The sequence below is a fragment of the Uloborus diversus genome, chromosome 10 (assembly GCF_026930045.1).
Source record: "Uloborus diversus isolate 005 chromosome 10, Udiv.v.3.1, whole genome shotgun sequence".
Taxonomy (NCBI): Eukaryota; Metazoa; Arthropoda; class Arachnida; order Araneae; family Uloboridae; genus Uloborus; species Uloborus diversus.
The window spans coordinates 14,210,512-14,233,289 of record NC_072740.1 but is presented as its reverse complement, the minus strand read 5'-3'; the positions used below and the strand labels follow the sequence as shown (position 1 = coordinate 14,233,289).

At 31.1% G+C, this 22,778-nt stretch overlaps 1 protein-coding gene across 1 annotated transcript in view; it reads right to left on the bottom strand.

The window, feature by feature from the left end:
- Positions 1–22,778, bottom strand: part of LOC129231377 (uncharacterized abhydrolase domain-containing protein DDB_G0269086-like) — a 102,888-nt gene that overhangs the window by 17,279 nt on the left and 62,831 nt on the right. Inside the window, exons 9-11 of the mRNA XM_054865673.1 lie at positions 17,884–17,982; positions 14,680–14,842; positions 3,597–3,776 (exon numbers count right to left, since the gene is read on the bottom strand). Of these exons, the coding sequence (XP_054721648.1) occupies positions 3,597–3,776; positions 14,680–14,842; positions 17,884–17,982 (442 nt within the window). The remainder of the gene's footprint in view (positions 1–3,596; positions 3,777–14,679; positions 14,843–17,883; positions 17,983–22,778) is intronic.

Sequence of the window (22,778 nt, the reverse complement as noted above, 5' to 3'; positions counted from 1 at the left end):
TGCTCTCTCGCAAAAACAACTCGTTCAGATTTCCTGCGCGCGATTGGGGTTGCCTAGGAATCCACTTTGGCGTAGCTCCTCACTGCTCTTCAACTCTTCGCACGCTGACGTCGCCGATGGGCGCGGTTAACGCGACCTAGGAAACCAGTGCTTTATTGGACTGAATGACCAAAATTTATCAAAAATGATAAATGGATTTATATAGGCTAAAAAAAAGAAGCTCTGAATAAATGTCAAAAAATATCCCAGTAGGGGTATGAGGGGCTAGGTGAAATGTCAAAATATTTCTTGTTTTTAGTGCCATCTATTATTTGAACTATGTAGCAGCGATTGAAGTGAAGTTTAAAAAAAAATTAAGACACAATTTTGACAAAATTTTAAAACAATTTTAGGACAATAAATATCAAATATTAACAAAACTTAACACAGCTATTTTTAACATATGGTTTGTTTCTGTCAATGTTGCTACGGACTGTACACCCTCCTCTTCTGAAAAAAAAATAGGGTTGGTTGGGATAAGTGGGTCATTGGGGTAAGTGGGTCACTCCCACTAAAACTGAAATATGGATATGGATTTTATACTTTTGTACACTGGTCATGACATATGTCATCACATTGATCGGTTTTACCCTTATTTGGGTTTTGTGGAATTTTTTTTCTAGGTCAAAGAATTTAGTCAAAAAAAAAAAAAAAAAATCTGAAAAAATATTTTTTTTTGCGAGTTCAAGTAACATTTTTCAAAAAAGTCAGCAAAATTTCATGTATAGTTTAACTTAAAGTGAATAAATTTTTGTAAAAAATATTGCTAATAAGTGTTAATAAGAGGGGTCCCACTTACACCGTAAAAGTTTGCTGTAAGGGGTAAGTGGGTCCTACCATAATTGAGGGTTTTAAAACCAAAAGCAAAACTTTGATGAAATATTTGCATCAGTGAAATACAAGACAACTATGATGACGTAGTAGGAATTGATAGTTCAGCTGCAAAGACTGCTAAAGCTGGTGAATATGAATTTTTGAAACTTACATCTAAGAAAATCATGAAGTATTATGTAGGTCTAACGTTAGAAGTTGATGATACAAATTAAAAAAAATACTGCTGATCAAGAACAAATAGAAATAGTGACACTTTATTGGTCAGGTGCAGATGGTCTTAGAATTATTACTGAGGATGAAGTGAAAAAAGTTCTTCCTTAGCCAACTTATAAATGCAGCCATTTAGTGATTCCAATCTCATTTTCAACTTATAGTTTTGGCTAATTTACTAAAATTGAGCTCTATCAACTTTATTACTACTATTCAACACACCTTTATATGTAAAAGTAAAATATGCACCTATAGGCTTTCAATAAATTTCACATATATAATTGTTTTGTTTTTTGTTTTAAAATTTTCTGTCATGCAGATTCAAAAGACGGTAAATATCTCATAAATGAATGCATTTACAAAATAATAATAATAATAATAATTCATATTAAAAATTTGCATAATTTATCAAGTAAAATCCCATTATCCCTTTTTGCTCAATTTAAATTGAAATTAAAGGGCGGTGACTCATTTACCTCTTATTAGTGGGTTCCCCCCTAGTAAGTCAGACATCCTTCCGACTCTTAAAAAACATACTCGTTAAGAATACTTAAAGCAATGCTTTAGAAAGTAATGATGATTTTTTGTTGATTAATAATGTTGAAGATAAAATAAGACAATAAGTTTAAATTTTTTGGTTCAAAACTTTTGTATAAGGTTTCAAAAATGAACTGTTCTCAAAAGGGGTCCTACTTACCCCAACCAACTCTATTTAAATTTTTTTTAAAGTAAAATGGATACTGTGATTTTATGTATGATCAGCAAATACATACAAATCTTTTGTTCAATTCAGAGTATTTGCTCAAAAATCATATGGCCTGGAGGGGGGGGGGGGGCAACAGACACATTTCCCTGTTTTGTAACCATCTGCTCAAAAAAAAAGTGATTACTTGTTTCACTTGTTTTATTTTGACTCATTTTTATTTTTAGATTTATTTCCACAAAATAAAACTAGTTTTAAACATATCTTTTATTGTTGTTGTTGTCTTGGGCCAGCTAGGCTGACAATTTGGGGTTCGCTGCTTCGCTTTTCTAACTGTATCATAATTTGGTGTTAAGTCATACTTAAACAGTACACACATGCCATAAGGACCCGTTTATAGGGTAGGCAACCATTCACAGCACAACAACACGTTAACGCCTGAGGTGAGATTTGAACCCGGGACAGCCTCATTACAGTCAGATATCTCTGACCACTAACAGGAAAGTGGGCTAATCGAAGCAAGCAACTGTCTTAATTTTAAGTGAATTTTGAGTCCTCCTTAATTCTTACGCTCAAGAATTTATATTTTATAAAGCAAGACTTTTATCATAATGTGACACCTGTCTAATCTTATGAAAAGAGAAATACAAGAAACTATTAGCAATGTACAAATATTTTAATATGGTACAAACTTATTTTTTTACTTTATGGTACAATTGTTTTTCAAGAGTTGATGGTAGAAACTATTAATTTTCATACTTCCTTTCTCCCTATACAATTTAGAAACAGGTCTCATATGCCATACTTTTCTCCGCACCATAGCATTTAGTGTAATGTATTGCAATTGATTTACAGTTTTCTGTTCCTATATAAAATAGCTACTACTTATTCTTGCAAGGTGATTTAACAGTCAATTGGGCATTGGCTAAATACTGAAAATTCGAATATTCAAGTCTACTATTTGCTATTTCAAGAAATTAGATTGTGGTGATAAATCCAATGTGTGGTTTCATCATACCACTTGTAATTCTTCACAGGCAAATGATTTTAACCCCAAACAAGTGTCGCATGTGATTCAATAGAAATTTGGAACTGTAAAACAAAAGTGAACAAGACTACAATAAAAAAGTTTTTAATACATTTTAGTGGAATTTTTTCGTTTTCTGCAAAAATGCAAGGTAAAATATAGAACATTTTAGGATTTTTTTGGACAACGTTCAAAATATTAGGAATTTTAGGACAGTTTTAAAAAATTAGGAATTTTAAGAAAATTAAGACAACGCCTACCTTTGCTATGTGGTAACACATGTAGTATTTTTCAGTCAGGAAAAAGTTACCTCTGAAGATCAAAGCATAAGATAATACAAGTAAGTTTCAAAAATTGCTTCTCATATTGTAATTCTATTGTAAGTCAAAAAAAATTTTTGTTATCACCTAAAATAAATAGCATAAATTCTCCATTCAGTTAGACAGGACTAAAGACTCACTTCAGCTTGTTTTCGACTTATCTAAAGGCTGAAGAACCGAAACACTTTGACAAAAATCAAGGAGTGGTTATGCTGCTGTTTATGTCTACTATAAGTAGTAATGGGCGTGTCTTAAATTTCTTCGGCTGGTTACAACTATCACAAATTAGATATTTTTGAAAACTCATTAATAAAACTGAAACTTTTTTCATATTGAGGTTCAACAGCGAATTAGTCAATAGATACCAAGGAACCAGTGTGTACAAGGTTGGGAATCCCAAGATATATGATCAAAAAAAAAAAAAAAAACTTCTGAAGTTAGATCAGTAAATGTTATACGGTACTTGAATTGTTCACAGCCACTGGTTCCGGATTTCTGACATATACATCATAAGATGGCAGTAAAAATGAGGGCTCCACGTTATGACTTCTGCCCACAGAAAGGAATGTTGAACAAGAAACACTGAAAGAGGGAGTAAAAACATCCAATAATTTCGCTACGTCAGCGGCCAATGATGAAGAATCTGAATGGGAAAACAAAGAGAGAAGAGTAAAATGTAAATATATATTGCTTCATTGATAGACTACAAATTAAGAAATGAAGATCAACTCAGATCAAATCTTCATTTTAGGCTTAATCAAATACAATCATAGAACATAAGCAGAAAGTTGATTTTACTTGTAAGTAATTAAAAAGGTAAAACTTACATTATTTGAATTTGTCTTTTTGGCAATAAAATCTTATACACAGATTTAGATAAAATGAGAGAAAAGCTTTCCGCAAACACAAATCCTAACTGGAAAATTTTCCGCAAACAATTATTTTGCCTAGTTCACCCTTGAATAAAGAATTAAATTTATATTCAAATATAAAAAAGACAAAAGAAAAATGCTTTAAAATCATTTAATTTTTTTTTTTTTGCAATAATGTATAGTTTATACTTATTTTTCACCAAATAAAGAAAACTGCCTTAACCATTATTTCTTGGCCAATATCAATCCCATGATCATTATTATTATTTACATTCTGTAATGAAAAAGTTCATTAGATCTGAAACTACTCAAGTTGTTGACTAAGATAAAACATAAGCTACCTGCTTTTTACTTGAAAAATTTATGAAGATATTTGATTTTGTAAACAAATCAACAAAAACTACTCATTTGTTTAAAATTAAGTATTTCTGAAAATATAAATACAGTATTTTCTTACGTATTATTGGTTAAAAAAGTAAAATTAATGACTTGCGGATTATCTGAGCTTTTTTTCCCCCTTAAAGCCAACGTGTTGAAACTCAATTTACAGCAGGATTCACCAATAGAGACCATTCCATAGTCTGTAAAGTTGTTTATTTTACATAGCTTTAATTTTCATCCTATGCGATTTAGGCTGTGTAAAAAAAAAAAAAAAAAAAAAAAAAATACAGTTATAGTAGAAGTAATCTCCATTTGCAACCGTTTGTACCTATGTCTTGAGTCTTTATTTTTAAGTATTTAGCATACTATAATCACGATTTCAAGAATAAATAATCATTTTTTAGATTGATTTTGTACAAGAAAAAGGCAAGGAGGAAAATATTCGGAAGAAACAAAAATAAACTGTAGGATTTTTTTCCTCTTTTTTTTAAAACTAACATTTGTAGCTTAAAAATATTTTCTGAAAAGCCAAACATTTTCTGCGAACCCTGTTGGAGCATTGGTCTATATTATGCAAGACTGCTTATATATATGTACAGCAAATAGTGTTAGTTTCATTTGTGGTACCATTAAAACCCTATAGCACCTAGAGTATTATAATTAGGTGCAAAACTGCTTTGGACCCTGTGGGTTTATGCCTCACAGCAAAGTTTTGAATTTTTTTTTATTTTTAATTTCAATTTGAAGCAAAAATTTACATAAAATATCTTAATGGAAGGAAGAGGGAAAATTTTCGATAACATCTGAACTATACAGGGTGATTCAAAAAAACGTGGACAAAATCAGGGTTCATCTCAACTTTAAAAATTGAAAGTAAGGAGTTTTTAAGAAGTTTTGTAGGAGCTCATTTTATTTTTTAAGGACTAGTTTCTTGTTCAAAGATGCATTTTTTTAAAAACATATTTCAGAAAAAATATGTACAATTTTAATATTATTTATTTTTGCTGTCATACAAAACATTGAATGCACAAAAATACTAAATTTATAATGAAATATTTATTCACTGCTTCTTAAGACTTGAGCAGTCTCAGAATCAAATTCAAATGCAAAGGGGGGGGGGGGGGGTCAACCATTGAAATGTTTTATTTTGAAAATGGATTAAAAATAAGTGATATTGATTGAAAATTAGTATTTTCTCAAAAACAAAGCATGTACTAACAATTTCCTAAACAAAAAAGAAAAAAACTTCAAAAATAAAATAATTGCTAAAATAAGAACTATAATACGCCGACTGAAAGTAGTAGAGGCCAAAATAACTACCAACTATCAAAATAATTGAAATATTTACAGGATACAAAAGGAAAAACTTCAAACACAACAAACAATTTTCAGCGAAGCTTGTGTTTGATTTTGGCATAGAAACATAAGATTACTCATACGAGATTGAAATACAAAAAAATCAATTTAAACATTAGGGATCCTTTTGAAAACATTGTAAAAATTATTTTAATCTTCAAAATTGATCAAAATTTTGTAGACCATTTCAAAACTTTTGTGTGACTCTACACTGATAAACATAGAAAACTGACCAATTTAAAAAAATTTTCTTCAAAAAAGTATGAAAATTATAATTCTAGGATGTAGTGGTACCACCGTTCAGCTATTACGTTGCTCTTTCATCTATTGTATAAAATATGTTATGTTTATTCATGTTTTGTAATTAAAAAAAAACCTGATTTAAATTTAAAAAGTCTGATTTTTTTTTATATCCAAAAAATCACAAACTTTGCCAACTACAGATGTTACGTATGTGTTAAAACACTTAAACAAGTTGAAACAAAAATTAATCACAGCCAGCGATTCTGTACTTAACTTTCTGACATTCCACACTCTTAAAAAGCATGAATGTTGTTTAAAACTTTTCAATTTATTGATTTTAACAAAAATACAAATGAACTTGATTTCGTCACCACTTTACAAGGCATAGTAAGCATCATAAATGCAAAAAATCTTATACACATGACGGATGCAAAGATATTGCAATTTTCAAAGTGAATGAGTTAAATGTATAAAGAATAGCACATAAAAACGTATTATTCATAACAATCGACATAATTGAAGCAAAAACCAAATTAAACCATCGATTTAGATTTTTAACTTTTTGACTCTCATGAAGGACCACAGAGTTTGGATTGAAAACTTTAACTTTTATGATTTTTTAGGAGTAAAAAGAAATTTCATTTATATGACCTCCAAAAAAGCATAACAAGCATCAAAAATCAGAAAAAATCTATTATCATATTGGATGTAAAGAGATGCTTTAATCAAAATGAAGCAAACAGCAAATAAAAGAATATATTAAAGCAAAAAAAAACCCTTTAGAATGGTACTTTATCAAGTCTACAAAATGGTTATATTATTAAAAATTATCGACATAATCGTCAGAAATTTGGGGAAAAAATTTGAATGTGAGGAAGAAAACAGTCTAATGAAAAAATTGGATTTCTGGTATTAACAGACAAAAAAAGCGGAATTCAAGGAAAGTTCGGCATAACGTAATCACTCGTATTGGATTGGAGATAGAAAAAAATCTTTAAGGTCATGTAGAATAAAAAAAATAAGGAGTTTGCAAGGAGATGATAGCAAAACTCAGGAGTTTTAAGGGCCCTTATTTTCTTTTCTTAAAAAGCAGGAGTTTATAAGGAGTTTGTAAGGAGCATACGAACCCTTAAAATGACAAGGCAGATCAATCAGTTTAAATGTCTCAGTTTTTTTTTTTTTTCAATTTAAAGCAAAAATTTACATAAAATTTCCTAATAGAAGGAAGAGTGAAAATTTTCCAGCACATCTGAACTATACAGGGTGATTCAAAAAAACGTTGACAAACTGACATGGCAGATCAATCATACAGCAAGGATAAAAAAATTGCATAGGAACAGAGGGTCTCAAATGCAATACTGCTCTGCTACATGCACACGAAGTCAGACACTAACGGATTCACGACATATTACAATACAGTAAAACCCCTCCTAACCTACACCCCTCTTACGCAGACAATTTTTGATTCCCCAATTCCAAGGCAAATAACATAGTTAAACCCATGTCCTGCGGACAACCCTCTATAGAGGACAAGAAAATTTTGTCCCGTTAGTGTCCGCATTAGAGGGATTTTACAGTACTTTAATACACAATAAAACAACATTTTAATTTTTGAGAACAAAAGCATGAAATGAAATATTGCAAAAACTAATCACTGGAATTACACTAGTGAGAAAATCTAACTATAATTGCATGTTTGCTTAACACCTCTTCAAAAATAAAAGGAAAAAACAAAACAAAAATGACATTTTTAGACTCTCGTAAATCGAAAGAGGATGGAATTAAAAATACAATTTATTAGCCAACTGAGTATTCCATCTATGTACTATGCATGTTGTGTATATTGTTTCCATGCATTTGGTCAGTAAAAAATATATAGCTATTTGAAATTGAGTAATTCAGTACACAGACTAATACATAAATAAAAAGTAAGGAAACACAATTGCACATTCTTGAATTATGTATTTTATACACGATATACCCGTAATATATATGCTGAAAAACATAATGTAAATATAAAAATAAAATTTAATTTTCTTAATTTCTTTTTGTATGAATGAGTTGTTTATGCTTGATATACAGTTCAAGTAGTTAAAGTAGGATGTAATGATAATGTATATCACACAAAAAAATTTGCAATTCATACATACTCGCTGTACATTAACTTACATAACTTGACCTAAAAAGATGCAAAAACATTTACCCATAATTGAAAAAAAAAAGTTCTTGTTTGAATGTGGTTTTGATAAAATGAATTCACCCAATATTAGTACAGTCATAATGGTAACACAATATGTGGTGCACTAGACTATTTAACTTAAGCACATAAGAAAAAGAGAAAAAACTTGTTGATTTATGTCATCACAAAACACATTTTAATTTGGAAGCAGATTAGCATTTTGATACCACATCACGTGGTAAAAAAGACAATGAGATGAGAATGGAAGAACCATAAAAAGAATTGTTACAAAGGCTATCTCGAAAAGAACTACTGAAAGTCACATATTAACTCCCATGGAGATGTATAGCTTCTAAATTTTTACAATTAGAGATATTGAATTAATCCAAGAGGGCACTCAGTATATTGAACTGAAAAAAGTTGCAATAAAGTTTTGACCCAGCAAATACTTAATCCCGATTCAATTTCAAACAACTGTATCTTTTTTACAAACAAAATTTTCCATTAAATCCTCTTTTGGTTTACAGGTGTCTAGGAGTCATTTTTTGTAATTTTTCTCATTTTTTAGGAGCTATAAACCATTTTTTGTAATTTTTCTGATTTTTTAGGAGCTATAAACCATAACGGGTAAACAAACACACACTTATAGTTAAATTTTCTCATTTGTGTGATTTCAGTGATTAGTTTTTGCTATATCTCATTTTGCATTTTTGCCCACTAAGCATGTTATCACACATGAAAAGCGGTTATTTAAAATTTTATATTTTAGCTGTCATTTCAACTTTGGCCTGTAGGCATTATTTTAATTAGTAAGTTGCAACTATATAAATTAGCATGTAAGACTATTATTTTATCTACTTTAACACCAAAGACTTTTGATGACCTCAAAAATCAAAGCTCAAGATCAGAGTATAAAATAAAATAGATTTTGAATATCTTTCATCTGCAGTTTTTAGAGATATGAGTTTCAAAAAAATTAAAATGGTTGAGCAGTACTACTTCTAAAGTATTCCAAGAAATTATATGTGTATTGACCCTCTTACTGTATTTAATCTGATCAGGAACAAAAATTTGTTTTAACACTATTTAAGAATATTTCAAGCTGATTTGTATTTTGAGGAACAGGTGTCCTTATTCAATTGAGGAGTTTTGGGAACTTATTGAAAAGGGAATTTTGATTTGAAAGGCTGATTTCCTTATTCTAATAGAGATTTTCAGGAAATTTCTCCATTTTACTAATGGAGAGTTTTAAGGAACAATTGTCTTTTTTCTAATTGGATTTTTCAGGGCCTATTGTCTCAATTCTGACAAAAGTTATCAAATGGAAATGTTTATTTTATTCATGAATCATTGTTCTCAATCTAATTATGATTTTTAGGGATTGTTGCTCTCATGCTAATCAGGGCTTTTCCACACTAATTTCAGTTTAGTAATGGGAATTTTTGAGAGTTCCCCTTATTGGTAGCTGCTATCCTTCTTTCCAATGAAGATTCATAGGTTTTGTAGATGATATTTCAGGACTGTTGTCTTGATTGCACTGCAGTGTAACAATTGAGGTAGCCTACGCAGTGCAGAGCACCTTTTGATGGGGATTGAGCAGCGCTGACTTTATTTTAGAAATGTTGTCCTCCTTCCTTTAAGCTCTAATGCCCAAATTCGACACACAAATTTTAGGTACTAATGCTCTTACTGCAATGAGGTTTTTTAGGGACTGTTGTCATTATTGTGAAATGTCTCGTTAATTTCAGTCTGCTTCCGTGTTGAAAACGTGCTGCCATGTGGTGATAGAGTAACAAATAAATTTAAATTTTATTAAAGTTGATTGAAAAATTAAAGAAAAAACTATCGACTGAAATTTTTTGTTATAATTCTCGACCAAATTTGGCAGGGAGGTACTTGGCTACATGAGAAGGACTCTGTGGGGGGGGGGGGGGGGTTACAAATGCCAAAACGTACTGAAACGTTTGAATTTTAATTTTAGGACCAGAAAATGGCCTTTTCTATAATATGAGGGAGAAAAAATCCTCGCAAAAATTAGAATAAAATACCAATAGAAACCCCAAATTTTTCTGCGTCAGATAAAACTTGTTCCAATGTTCCAAGGTAATTAGAATGTAAATTATGCCTGGTGACCAGTAATTAACGCATTGGCAAAAATGTCAATTTTTCGAAAACTGCTCGGCGTATCATGTTCAAAGTTGGCAGTTAGATTCACCGTATTGGCGAATTTTTTGTGCAGTCTCATTCAGTTGGCTTCTGTTAATTTTTTCAGAGAAAATGTCGATGTAAAGCGTTTATGAGCGTAGTTTCTTTATTCAAACAATAACAGGCCATTAGTGCCTTAAAAAAAGTTTTTGACCGAGTTGAAGCTTAAGGCAACGAACAGACTGTCACCTGTCTCGACACTTTGAAATGTTGAGAAATCAGTTCATTGCAGTAATTCAAAGTGAATCGGATTTCGAAAGCATGTGACCCATGGCAGACGGCGCACAACCTCATCATACCAAGTGTTTGATCTGTTTGCAGAACACATTAATGAGCAGATTTCTTTTTTAAGGTACCCAAAATCAAAAAATCTGGCCATTGGTTGAGCATTCTATTCTCTGGACCTGAACCCCTGCAAATCTTTTTTGTGAGGTTGCATGGTTGCATCAAAAACAAAGTTAACACTGGAAACTCCAAAACCATCGAAGACCTAAAAACTGCGATTCAGGCAGTTGTTGAAAGAATTCAAACTTCGATTCTTCAGTGAGTGATACAAAATTTCGCTACTTGTTTCCGTTATATCATGGCTAGAGATGGACGATGCTTCGAACTTGTATTAAACTAATTCCCAAGCATTGTATATAGTTTTAGAATTTAAATGGAATCTTTTGAATCGGTACTTTACGAGAAAATAATTTTTAACATCGGCGCATTAATTGCTGGTTTGTTTTGAAGCTTTTCCTGAAATTGGGGGATTTAAAAATTTTAATTTTTGGTTGTTTTTCCGCAATCTGTCAGAGAATTTTACATTTTTTTTCCAAGTCTGATTGTTAAACAAGCATCACTTGACGTAACTTATTTTCGAGGTAGACCGTGCAAAGTCGGGTGGCGCAGCTAGGAAATAAAAATCATTTAGAACCTGAAAGAGGTGTAATTGGTGGAATACAGTTTGTAATCCAAATGGTGTTGCTTTCAGCGGAGGGGGGTGGGAAGCAATGAAAAATGGAAAATGAACTTTTATTCTTGCCTTTTCACTTACTTTTATAATTAGCAATTATAGAAATAAATCATTAAAATGAAAATAATTACATTTTAGATTGTTTGTATGCTAGAACTAAAACAATGGAACAGCTATGAAAAATATCAAGCATTGTAAAATGATCAGCAAAAATTCATAACACAAAAATGATTTATTTCATGATTTAAAATTTTCTCACTACACTTATTAAAAATTAATATTAATAACACTACAAGGAAAATACGGCGGAAATATAAAAACAAATAAGATTTACTAAAAAGCATAACTTTTAATAATGTAAATATCATAAAAAATATAAAGTTTGACTTTTTTTTCCTGAAAGTAAAAATGAAAATGAATAAATAAATAAGTATGAAAAGACAAATTTGTAAAAACTCACAGACCCGTGTTTTGTAGTCACGAGGAACTCTTTCTTCGTAATACAAAAAAGATGTACACAGAGACTGCGGTGGAGTTCTTAAATCTGCAAGCCCACATTTTTTGGAAAAGGGAGTTCCTTGTAACCCCGAAGCAAGTCCCTACGAGTTTTAGCAAATTTTGGTCTTTTTATATTTATTTATTTATTCATTTTCATTGTTACTTTCAGGAAGAAATGCCAAACATTTTAGTTTTTACTAGCAAACATACCCAGTATTGCCTGGCACATTAATAATATTGAGAAACAATTTATACTTTCCTTTACTTATTTTTAGCTGAGCCCCGCGGATTCATCTGCGTTAATAAAACAACAATGTAATAAAATACACTATTTTAAGTATATCACACTGTGATATAAAATTACACACCTTGTCTATCGATGTTTTCATTTAAATAACAAAATTGAAAAAGAAATTTCAATAATTGAAAACATTTGACTTATAAATTAATTAATAAATGAACTAGTATAAATTACTGGAAATCTAAAATAATAAACACCAGCCAGCACTGAACCAGAGACGCTGGGGTTACTGGCCAAGAGCTTTACTGACCGAGCTAACCAGGTCATAGAACACAGAGCTATTGTTACTATAAAAAACACATCATAAAGTATTATTGGTTTTATTTCAATTTATTGCTGCTCCACTCCTATTAGTCATCGTTATCTTGTATAGCCTATAGATTTCCTCAATAAATGGACTATTCAACCCAAATATAATATTTCAATTTAAACCAGTAGTCCTGAGATTAGCACGTTCAAACTATTAAACTCTAAAGCTTTATATTATTAGTGTAGAGGATTTTTACTCCCACATGGGAATCAGTCCCTATATAACTGCCATTACATTATTTGAATTCCATTACAACGAAATTCCTGTTACTACGAACAAAACTTACGGTCCCTTGAAGTTCGTTGTAACGGGATTTCACTGTAGTTCGATACCAGATCTTTATAATTATATTTTATGTTTTATTTTTTACATTAATTTTGTAATGACTCATAAAAATCTCAAACTAACTTGTACAGCTAGCAAATTTATTGATTTAAACAAAATTCCACCTACCTTCGCTGAAAAAAAAAGCTTTCTTTTGTATTTGAAAAATAGTTATAAAATTTCAGTCAATATATTTTTTGTTAAATTTGCAATCAACCTATAATTATTGAATTTAACTTGTTAACATATCACTAGATGACAGCCTTGCAAAAAGGAAAAAGACTGAAATGAACAATTCGTACTGTGAAGGAAAATTTTACCCAAAACGTCTCCTCTTTTATTCACACCTGAGAGTTGAACATGTGTCATTTGACATGGTTTTAATTTTCATTGCAGATCATGCAATGCCTTAAGCTAGAAAGGCATGATGCTGCTAGTAAACAATAAATGCTTTAAATGGTATTGTACTATCAATTATGCAGTTAATTTTAGTTTTGTTCATCAATTTCGAACCTGAACACCTCATGAAGAAATAATTACTAATTACAGCAATACTTCAATATCGAATTTGAAAATGCTTTCAGCATTTTAAAATCTAGAACTATTTAGAGTTCAAAGAATTTACTAGTGAGAATGGGGAAGGGAGGAGAGGAAGTAGTCAATGTGTGTATTTTTTACATGTAACTAGCAAAAGTTTGTAGGTAAGGAGCAGGCCCGTCTCTTGGGGAGGCGACCTAGGCCGCCGCCTAGGACAGCAGATTTTAGGGGCAAATTTTGAAATTAAAATTTTTTTTAAACAGTATGAATATCCGTTTCAGCGAGTTAAAATTCACTGCTTCAATACTAAAATAATAATAATAATAATTTAGAGTGTGTACCAGTGCTTGGATATGCAAAACATAGTTCGGAATTTAACTAGAAATTCAATTTACTTTTAGAGGCGGAAAAATTTCGCGATTTAAAAATCATTTGAAAATAATATGTTTCAGCGCCATAAGATGCACTACTTTTAACGACTATAAAAATATAATTTAAAGTGTGTACCAGTGCTTGGATGTGCAGAACCCTGTTTGGAATTTGACTAGAAACTCCCTTTAATTGTAAAAAATTTACTAGAGGAAGTGGTTTAAATGCAGGTCACCCGCTGAAAATGAAGGAAGGGGGTTGTGGGCAGTCGCAAAAGTGATACCGAATGAATCAACAGGGAGAAGCAAAAGTGTAGTGAGTAAATGATTTTGATAGCTAAAGCATGTGCTTTGACAGGAACTGTTTGATAAAAAACACTCGCTTTTGAAGAATTCAAAAATTTTCCAAGCTTGTACAAGTTAATTTATATCTTTCTAATTTATACAGTGAAGTAAGTGGTTTTTATCTTAAAACAAAGTAGATTATGTTGGGGCTTTTTTTCAGTATACTTGATTTCAAATATTTGTTTGTTTAATAATGGTTTAGTACACCCTAAACTTACAGTACTGTGTGGTCTAAAAACGAGCTACGGGTGGTGCCCGAGGCTTAACCCTAAGCCCACCTTGATGAATGTTCTTAAGAGTTACTGACACTAAAATTATTACTTTAGCGAGAACAGGTAAATCAGTAGGTAGAAAATAAAAGCGGTGGCCCGTTTTTAGACCTTTAATTTTTATTTTATTAAAATATTTTTTTTTATTATTATTATTCAATTGGGGGGGGGGCGGCATTTGTCAATATCGCCTAGGGCCGCAGAACTACTAGAGCCGGCCCTGATAAGGAGTGCTGTGAAAAGAACATTCATTGCTGTTTGGGGTATTTTTTACTCTCATCCATTTAATTTTAGACTTCAACCCAAAAGTTGAAAGGTAAACTTTGGTTTTAAAATCCAGAAGAAATTTCGGGGTACATCAGGAATACAATTACCTCTGAATTTAACATATGCAACTCACCCACATAATAGATGGTATTCGAGATAGCTGCTAAGCATGTTAGACAATCAGCAAGCAACTTTTCATCTCCTGAAACAATGGCTTGAAATTTATCTGCTTGAGGATCTTCTGTGCTTTCATGAAACCCTACTGTAAGGTATCTGCCACCAAATTTTTCAACTTTCTATAGAAATACAATAAAAAAAATTAAATTCATCTTACGAAACACAATAATATAAAGTTAAATAATTTTGATTTTCTCAACCGTTGAATAGACAGCTTTAAACCCAAATCTCACATGGATACATTTACCGAAAAATATGGCTTTTAGCAAATTTAGAAATAATTGGGATTTTCAAGAAACTAGATATAGTCACACAAGTTCTTGGAAATTTGCACTGCAATTAAGTATTATGCGGCACTTTCGAATCAATGTTGTATAAAAGCATTTTTGTTCTCAAGAAAAATTATTAAAACATTTTAAACATGCTATCTTTTAAATCACAAAATTTTACTGTGTAATCTAGAGCCTTTAATCATTTTCAGTTCAGTGTGAATCTTTTCCGAGAGACCAAGATGTCTACTGCAGTTCACTTTTCTATATTTTCTACATCAATAAAAAAATGTCTGGTCATAAAGCATTCAAGAATTAATCACATATGATTATATAAAAAACAGAAATGATGAGTATTAAACTGCATGATAAAAAAAAATGCTACCAACTAAGGAACAAAATTGCAAGCCATGATATAGATAAAAAGCCGTGAATTTTCAAAAGTTTATAACTGGGTCAATTTTAGTCGTAGAAGAGTGTTTTTTTTTTACTAAGCAAATTACGCAATTTAAAAACTTCTTGCAATTGGTACTATAAGCTTATTTCTAACAGTTTAGAAATTAGCTATTGGGCCATGCTTAGGTTGGACACCCTGTATAGTTTTTAAAATAGTAGGACACTCCCACTCCCCTACCAAAAAAAAAACCCACAAAGAACCCCCCGAGAATACTACCCCCCTAGGAAAAAAGAAATACAGTAATTTCTTGAAGAAACACCATAAAATTTACGGGTTACGAAAGTGTGGTTTTTCTATGGATGCAGCGTTTACAATAAACTTTTCTTTTAATCGTCCTGGTTTTAGTCCAGCTGTTTTAACAAAACAGTAAAGAAATATATACTGACACATTCTGATAGTTATGTCTTATCTAACCGTTAATTAAAAGCTTAAGTTTGAAAAGGGCAGGAAAAGTCAAATTTCTCATGCATGAAATTTTTGTATAGTTGATTACAAGCAAAAAGGGAGATTGTTTTTTTAAAAAAGGGTAACGCAAAACCTTTAAAGGAACAGGAAGAAAAAAAAAAAAAAAAGAAAAACCTGTACATATTTTATTCATGTTAGTACAGAATAAATGCGACAAATAACAAAAAGTTGTTAAAACAAACAATTTTTAAAAAAATTGCGAAAATGAACTTTTTTTATTCAGAAATATGAATATTGTTCATTCTTGATCGTAAATGTTATTACAAAGTTTCATTTTATTTCTTTGTATCAAGCCAATTTGCAAAAAAAAAAAAAAAAAAAAAATCCCGATTTTTTCAAAAAATCGTAAATTGATTTCAACGCTGGCTTCAGTTTTTTTTCTTTAATGTTTTTATAAGTTGGGGGGGGGGGGGGGGGGGTAGAGCTACATACGCAAGTATAAACTGCAAATTCTTTTTTAATAGGTATTTTCTACTCTGATAGACCATCGTTTTTAAGTGAATTGCTTCTGAGCATTAAAAAAAAATTTGACGCACTTCTTTTGGGGTGCAGGGACTATGCCGATGTCGTGTTTCTACCGGAAATTACTGTACTCTTAAAATATCTCCCAAATATTTCAATGCCACTATTTGTGTCCCCCCCCCCCCCCAATGCATTGCTATAAGTATAATTTTGAAATTTCCCTTTTCACAAAAAACGGACCCTGTGAAAAGCCCTGGACACAGACACCTGCTCATAAGCAAAAGTAAACCATCAAGTAGGTTGGATTATTTCCGACTATATTGAAGCACCATTTATGTTTCTCTTTTATACGTTTTTTCATTTATACACTTTTTTCATGCAGTCCCTTCAAAAACTTATAAGGGTGCATAACTGTATTTCCTTGGATTTAAAAACTGTAAGGTGAAATGAACCACCTACATTTTTTTTAGACTGCAAGTGAGTCAATTCACACACACACACATTTATTTTTTTAATAATTCCATCAAATTTAACAAGACTATATACTACATATCATTGGTATTGAGGAAAAACTCACCAAGTGCACTTTAAGTCGATTTTGAGGTGTTAGCCCATTTGGTTACTAAAGGCTGGGATGATTAATCCGAAATTACAATAATGCAAGCAGAAAACAAAACCTGAACATCAAGAAAAAAATATTGCAACAAAAAATTGCCCATAGTTTTTTTTTTTTTTTTTTTTTTAAATAACTATTTGATACAAATCCTCCACATTTCCAGAAATTAATCAAAGTGCAGTTTTGGAAAAAAAATTATTTTTTGTTTGTTTTACTTTCCTTTTCCAACTACCCAGTTTTTTGGTTCTATTGGGGTTTGGTTTTTTACCAGTCCTTTTGGTTCTTTGGTCCTATTCCCCTGGTCCTAGCCAAGGGTAGATAACCCAAAAAATATTTACCTACCCACTGGGTATTCACCCAATCCACATCACTGATTACAATAAAAATAGTGAATATAAATTTTTAAAAATACTGTATTGCATATACACACATATGAAGTGAGTGAACATACTCACTAAAATGAATTTTCTCTCAAAATTTTAGGAGATCAGTTTACCTCATTTAAATAAACAAAATATTTCAAGTAGTACTTCACTACTCACTTCTTAGTACTTCACTAAGTTTCTGCTTCAAACATGTTTTAGCTTTTCTTTTTGCATGAGGGTGGCCAAAATATCGAAGAAGTTAGCTTTTTTTTTGGCTTAATATTATATATACTCTTTATAGTTCAGCAAATTTTTAGGGGGAAAAAACTGAGAATAATCGCATGATAAAAAGATTGCAGCACATTTACAAACAAGTAAGGAAAAATACATTTTGATAAGATCTTAATATTTCTAAAGATTAAGGTTGGAGCAATGTTTTGTTTTTTAATTGTAGAAATATTGCATGAATATTTCATATTTTCACAAAATATCTAGCTAATTGACTATTTACAAAGGAAAAACTTACCTTTTTAAATCTCTCAGAGTTGGCAGAAGTCATTGTTGTAAAATTAACCACACCTTTATCTTTTAAAGCTGGAAAAAATCCACGATATTCATGTAAAGTCTGAAATCACAAAATTGCTGTAAGTAAATTTCACACAAAATATATAGTTCAAGAAAGCAATATTTCTAGCTTGTGACAAATTATATATAGGGTAAGTGCACCAGTAAGTCCACAAGGACATAAAACTGCTAATAAATAGTATATCAAAAACTCAAAATCAGATATGACACATTCCCACATTGATTTACTTATACCCAATTATCATCCAATGACAGTTAAGCTGTGGGTACTTTTTCTTAAGTAATAAAAAGTCATTTTATATTAAATGATGTGCTCGTCATCTTAGTTTGCAATTCCGCTTATTTTTTTGTTAAGACGACACATCTTCTTTAAACATTAAGTACTCTTCTTTTTTTCATTCTACTGTAAATTTGATTTTACTTTCAGTTTAATGGAGTGTATAAAATAATATTTCAACGGAAAAAACAAACTCCTTCTTTGACTCAATTGTTTTAAAGGCCCACCGCTGGGTATGGAATTCTATTGCACTTCCAGTAGTTGGCCATGGCAGTTCGACCACTGGTTTTATGTAGTTCGGTTGATCAACCCAGGAGTCTGCCACGTTTTTAATATCGATTTTCTAATGCTCATCAAATAGTAATTAAAATAAAGTATTGAAGTACAGAGACAACTTAGCTGTGTTGAATAAAAATTTCCTTTCTAACATTATTTCTTCTAAAGAAAATGTTTAAATTTTTTGCCTTAACTTTTCTTTGACAAAAAGTCATTTCGTCATTTTATTGCTTCTAGTAATGATTTTAATTTAGAATACTTGAAATCAGGTTATGTAAATTCAGTGCATTGTTCTGTCTAGAATAAAAGTTCCAGTACTAAACAAGTCATTACCAAATGGTGATTTATCATTTTTCTTATCAAACGATCTGATGTTGATGAAATTGATAAAACAAATGATTTGATTTTATTGGTATTCATTAGGCTATTAATAAACAATCAAATTGTAAGGAATTAAGATGTGATACTTCAATAGTTATGTCAGCTCAAGTTATTTTAATGAGTTAAACCTGTGGTTATTCTTTCTATTGCTCTTTATGCTAAACTATTTGCTTCACCAAAGGTTCAAGAAGCCTGAATTTTATAAAAGCTATTTTTTTCAAAAATTGGTACCACTTCTTATGACTGCTTCTCTAACCAAATTATTAAGTCCTTGAGTTTTCTTCTCCAGGAAGTTAAAATTTATTTCCTGTTAAAATAATGCTCACATTGTTTCAAAATTGCATTACGTAGTTACACATTCCATTTTAGTTTGTTCATCATTTACTAATATTCTTGTTGAAAGCTGTAAGATCAATGTGATGAAGCCCCCATTTCTCAATTTTAATTTACCTACAGACAGACCCATCATTGGGCCAATCGGGAGGGGGGGGGGGGGGGGCAATTGCTCCTCTGGATTTTTGCAATTGTGCATTTTTGCTTGTATTTTGATGCTTTTTTCCTATAAAATGCAATCAATTTATACCGCTTGCGCCCTCTTCCCCCCTGCTCCAAAAAACTTCATAATTCAACTTACTCCAGTTCATTCAAAAGTGCCATTGTTTTTTCTAATAAATTTTATTTTAGATGTGGCTTTTATTGCTAATCTTTTAAGTAAACGTTTTTTTACTTGCATTGTTTTGGAGGTGAAATTATTTCCAAAACTACAATTTTAATGTTAGGTCCCGAATGTTAGAGTATTTTTTCTAATGCACATAAGATCAGTCAAGTGTCAATGATATTGATCAATAATTTGCTCTTTATCGGCCAGAGGGAGGGGGAATCAAAATTCCCATGTTTTGAAAGTTTTAAAAATTCCTTTCCCCAAAAAAATTTGGTTCAACAGGGGTCTTTTCCAAACATTAAATTTCTACTTTCGCAGTATATAATATCATTTTAGTTCGTGGTGTAGAACAGTGGTTGTCAACCTTTCAGGCTCTGCGGCACTCTTTGAAGACTGGCAAGAGATCACCCCCCCCCCCCATCATATATGGTCAACATATTTATGAGGTCATGTCTCTCCCCATACATGCTTAATACGAACAGTATAATAGGAAATTAGGGCTGATAAGGTTAACTGAAAACTAGTAAATAAGGAAAATTCTAGTTAGTTTCACATGCAAAATTTAACTGAACTGCTAAAAACTTTACTTTGAACACTGTATTACCAGAACATACAAAATCCAAGAAGAAAAGAAGTAAACACAATTTTTTTGAGGTAATTTAGGATCCAGGTGAGGTTGGCTTGCATACTAGTCACTTTCACAACATTAATGAGAGGGTTGACACTGTTATTTAATATTCACATGTGACCACAAAATCGATTGTCAGTGTTTTAATTTTTATTTTATCAGATATACCCTCACACCCCCTTCTTCTGCTACCCCCTAGGTTCTCTCCCTGCCTCCCCCTAGGTTGAGAACCGTTGATGTAGAAGATAAATAATGAAAAATGTATTGCATGTCATGCATATTCAAACTGGTTGCAGTATGGAAGAAAATATATAAGGCCAACTTTACGAAGAATGCAGAATTCTTTTGTAATTACTAGAATAGATAATTTTGCAGGTACACTGCTGTGCTGTAATTTTTGCATTCAGTTTTGTTTAAATTTATTCACTCACACCAAATAAGAGCAATGAAAATGAAATGGCTGACTACTGGGCTCATACAGGTCGAGCACTGGACTTCTATGGCCAACTACTGGAGCACTTTCTCATATTAACAACAACTTGGTTTTTAAAATAAAAATTTTAATTCAAAAACAAGTTAGTGAATCATCAACAGAAAGGTATGGCCTAAAATTTTGCAATGTTTTTTTTTTTGTATAAGTTAACAAAAATCAACAACCAATCGCTTAAATGAAAACCTTAAAAATGTCAAAAAATTGAATATTTTATGAGATACTACTATAGGATAAAGCTGTTAGCAAAATCTTTTTAGCCATTTCAAGTAATTTCATTATGCTGAATAAATGCTTTCTTCAAAATGATTACCCCATTGTGATAAGTTTATTTTTTCAATGCTTAAACTTTTTTCGAAATGATAGGAAGATTTTTGCATATATTACAGTACTTAAAAGCTAAAACAACAATAAAGTTAAACAAGCAAGCCAGCATTTATCTTGATAACATTTGAAAACTTAAATTGTAAATGATTTCAAACTTGAGTTGAAAAATTTTCAAATTATTTTTAACAAAAATAAAAAGGAAATTTTATTTATTTGCATTTTATTAAGCGTAAATTTCACAGTAGATCTAGATCAATCCAGGGTTCATACAAACTTTAGCAAAAAAATTACATCTAACACACGTGTTCAAAAGTACCTCACTTTGAATAAGGATAAACTAATCTACTTTTCTTACAACAAGGTACTTGAAATGACTGTACGCTGTCATATATGCCGAGTCAACCATATTATTTCCAACATTTTCAGAACTCATAAAAATTAGAAAACAGTTCTAATATGTTCGACTCCAACAAAGACAAAAATGTATAGAATTTACAAAGGAATTGTTCAATTGTTTACAAACTGGTTTTATAAGTAAACGTGCCCCAGACATGGGGCATGTTTACGCATATTTATTTTGACATCTAACGTAGTTCTATTAGTGTTTTAAACATGTCTTACCAGTGTTAAAATAAAGCAAATTTATTGCAGATGGAAAAGTGTACAAAGTAAAAGCAAAACGGGCATGAAGACAACCCCACATAATTGTAAGCAATAAGATACGAATTCGTAACTCAATTAAAAATTAAATGGTGGTTTTTAAAACTAAATAGCCTGAAAATACAAAAAAGGTTTGAAACAGTTCGAAGCAAAAAAAACCTCAGGGCACGTTTAGAAGTAAGACACAGTAAGAAAGTCCGTAAAGGTGCTCACACGTTAACGCGTAAACTAGTCCCATTTGCAAGTTTGGATTTATATCTTTAACGTACAAAAATATTTAATAACATATCAGTTCATACAAATACAATTCTCAAAAACGGTTAAAATTCTGGTAATTTTTATATATTTGTTATTTTTTAACTAAGTATTATTTATTCACAATAGGCTTCAAGACGTTTAGCTCAAAATTTACTCGACTTGGTGGAAAACAGATTATTCTTTCTGCATGCTAGACCGCAGCTCGACTGAAGCTCAAAAACTTGTGAGGATATTTGCTAGGGAGCAACCTCAATTGGTTATGACTGTTAATTCTCCAGGTATAATTCGTTTTGAAAAAAGGGCACTGCGTAAATGTGCCCCATGTGTAAACATGCCCCGGTCTACCCTACATAAGTATAAAATGAAAATTTTTTGTTAGCTATTAAAATAAAAACTAAAATAAGTTCATCTTCAGTAATATATATCAAAATCATGTCCTATTATAAAAATATTTACAAGATGCAAAAAGATTGAAAGCTTAAACACGGGAAACATAGTTTGTGACGTAAGTGTTAATTGTTGCTTCAAAATTTTGCTTTTTCATTAGTTATCCAAATATAAACTCATAAAATAAATTAATCTCAGATAGTACACGTCAAAATAATTTCCGATTATCAAAAATATCAAAATACTTACAAAATGCAAAAAAGATTGAAATCAAAATCATGGGAAGTATTATTTTCGATGCATGTGTTGAGCACATCATACCCATGCTAAGATACTGCATTGATGAACTGTTTAACAAATATTTCAAGAAAACACAATAATTTCCCCTGTATTAGCTTGTCATATCTTTCTACCCATACCCTCTTTATGTCTGCATTTGTCCTTCATAGTTTGAAGTTTCCAAAGGGGGGGGGGAAGCAATCAGTCAAAAA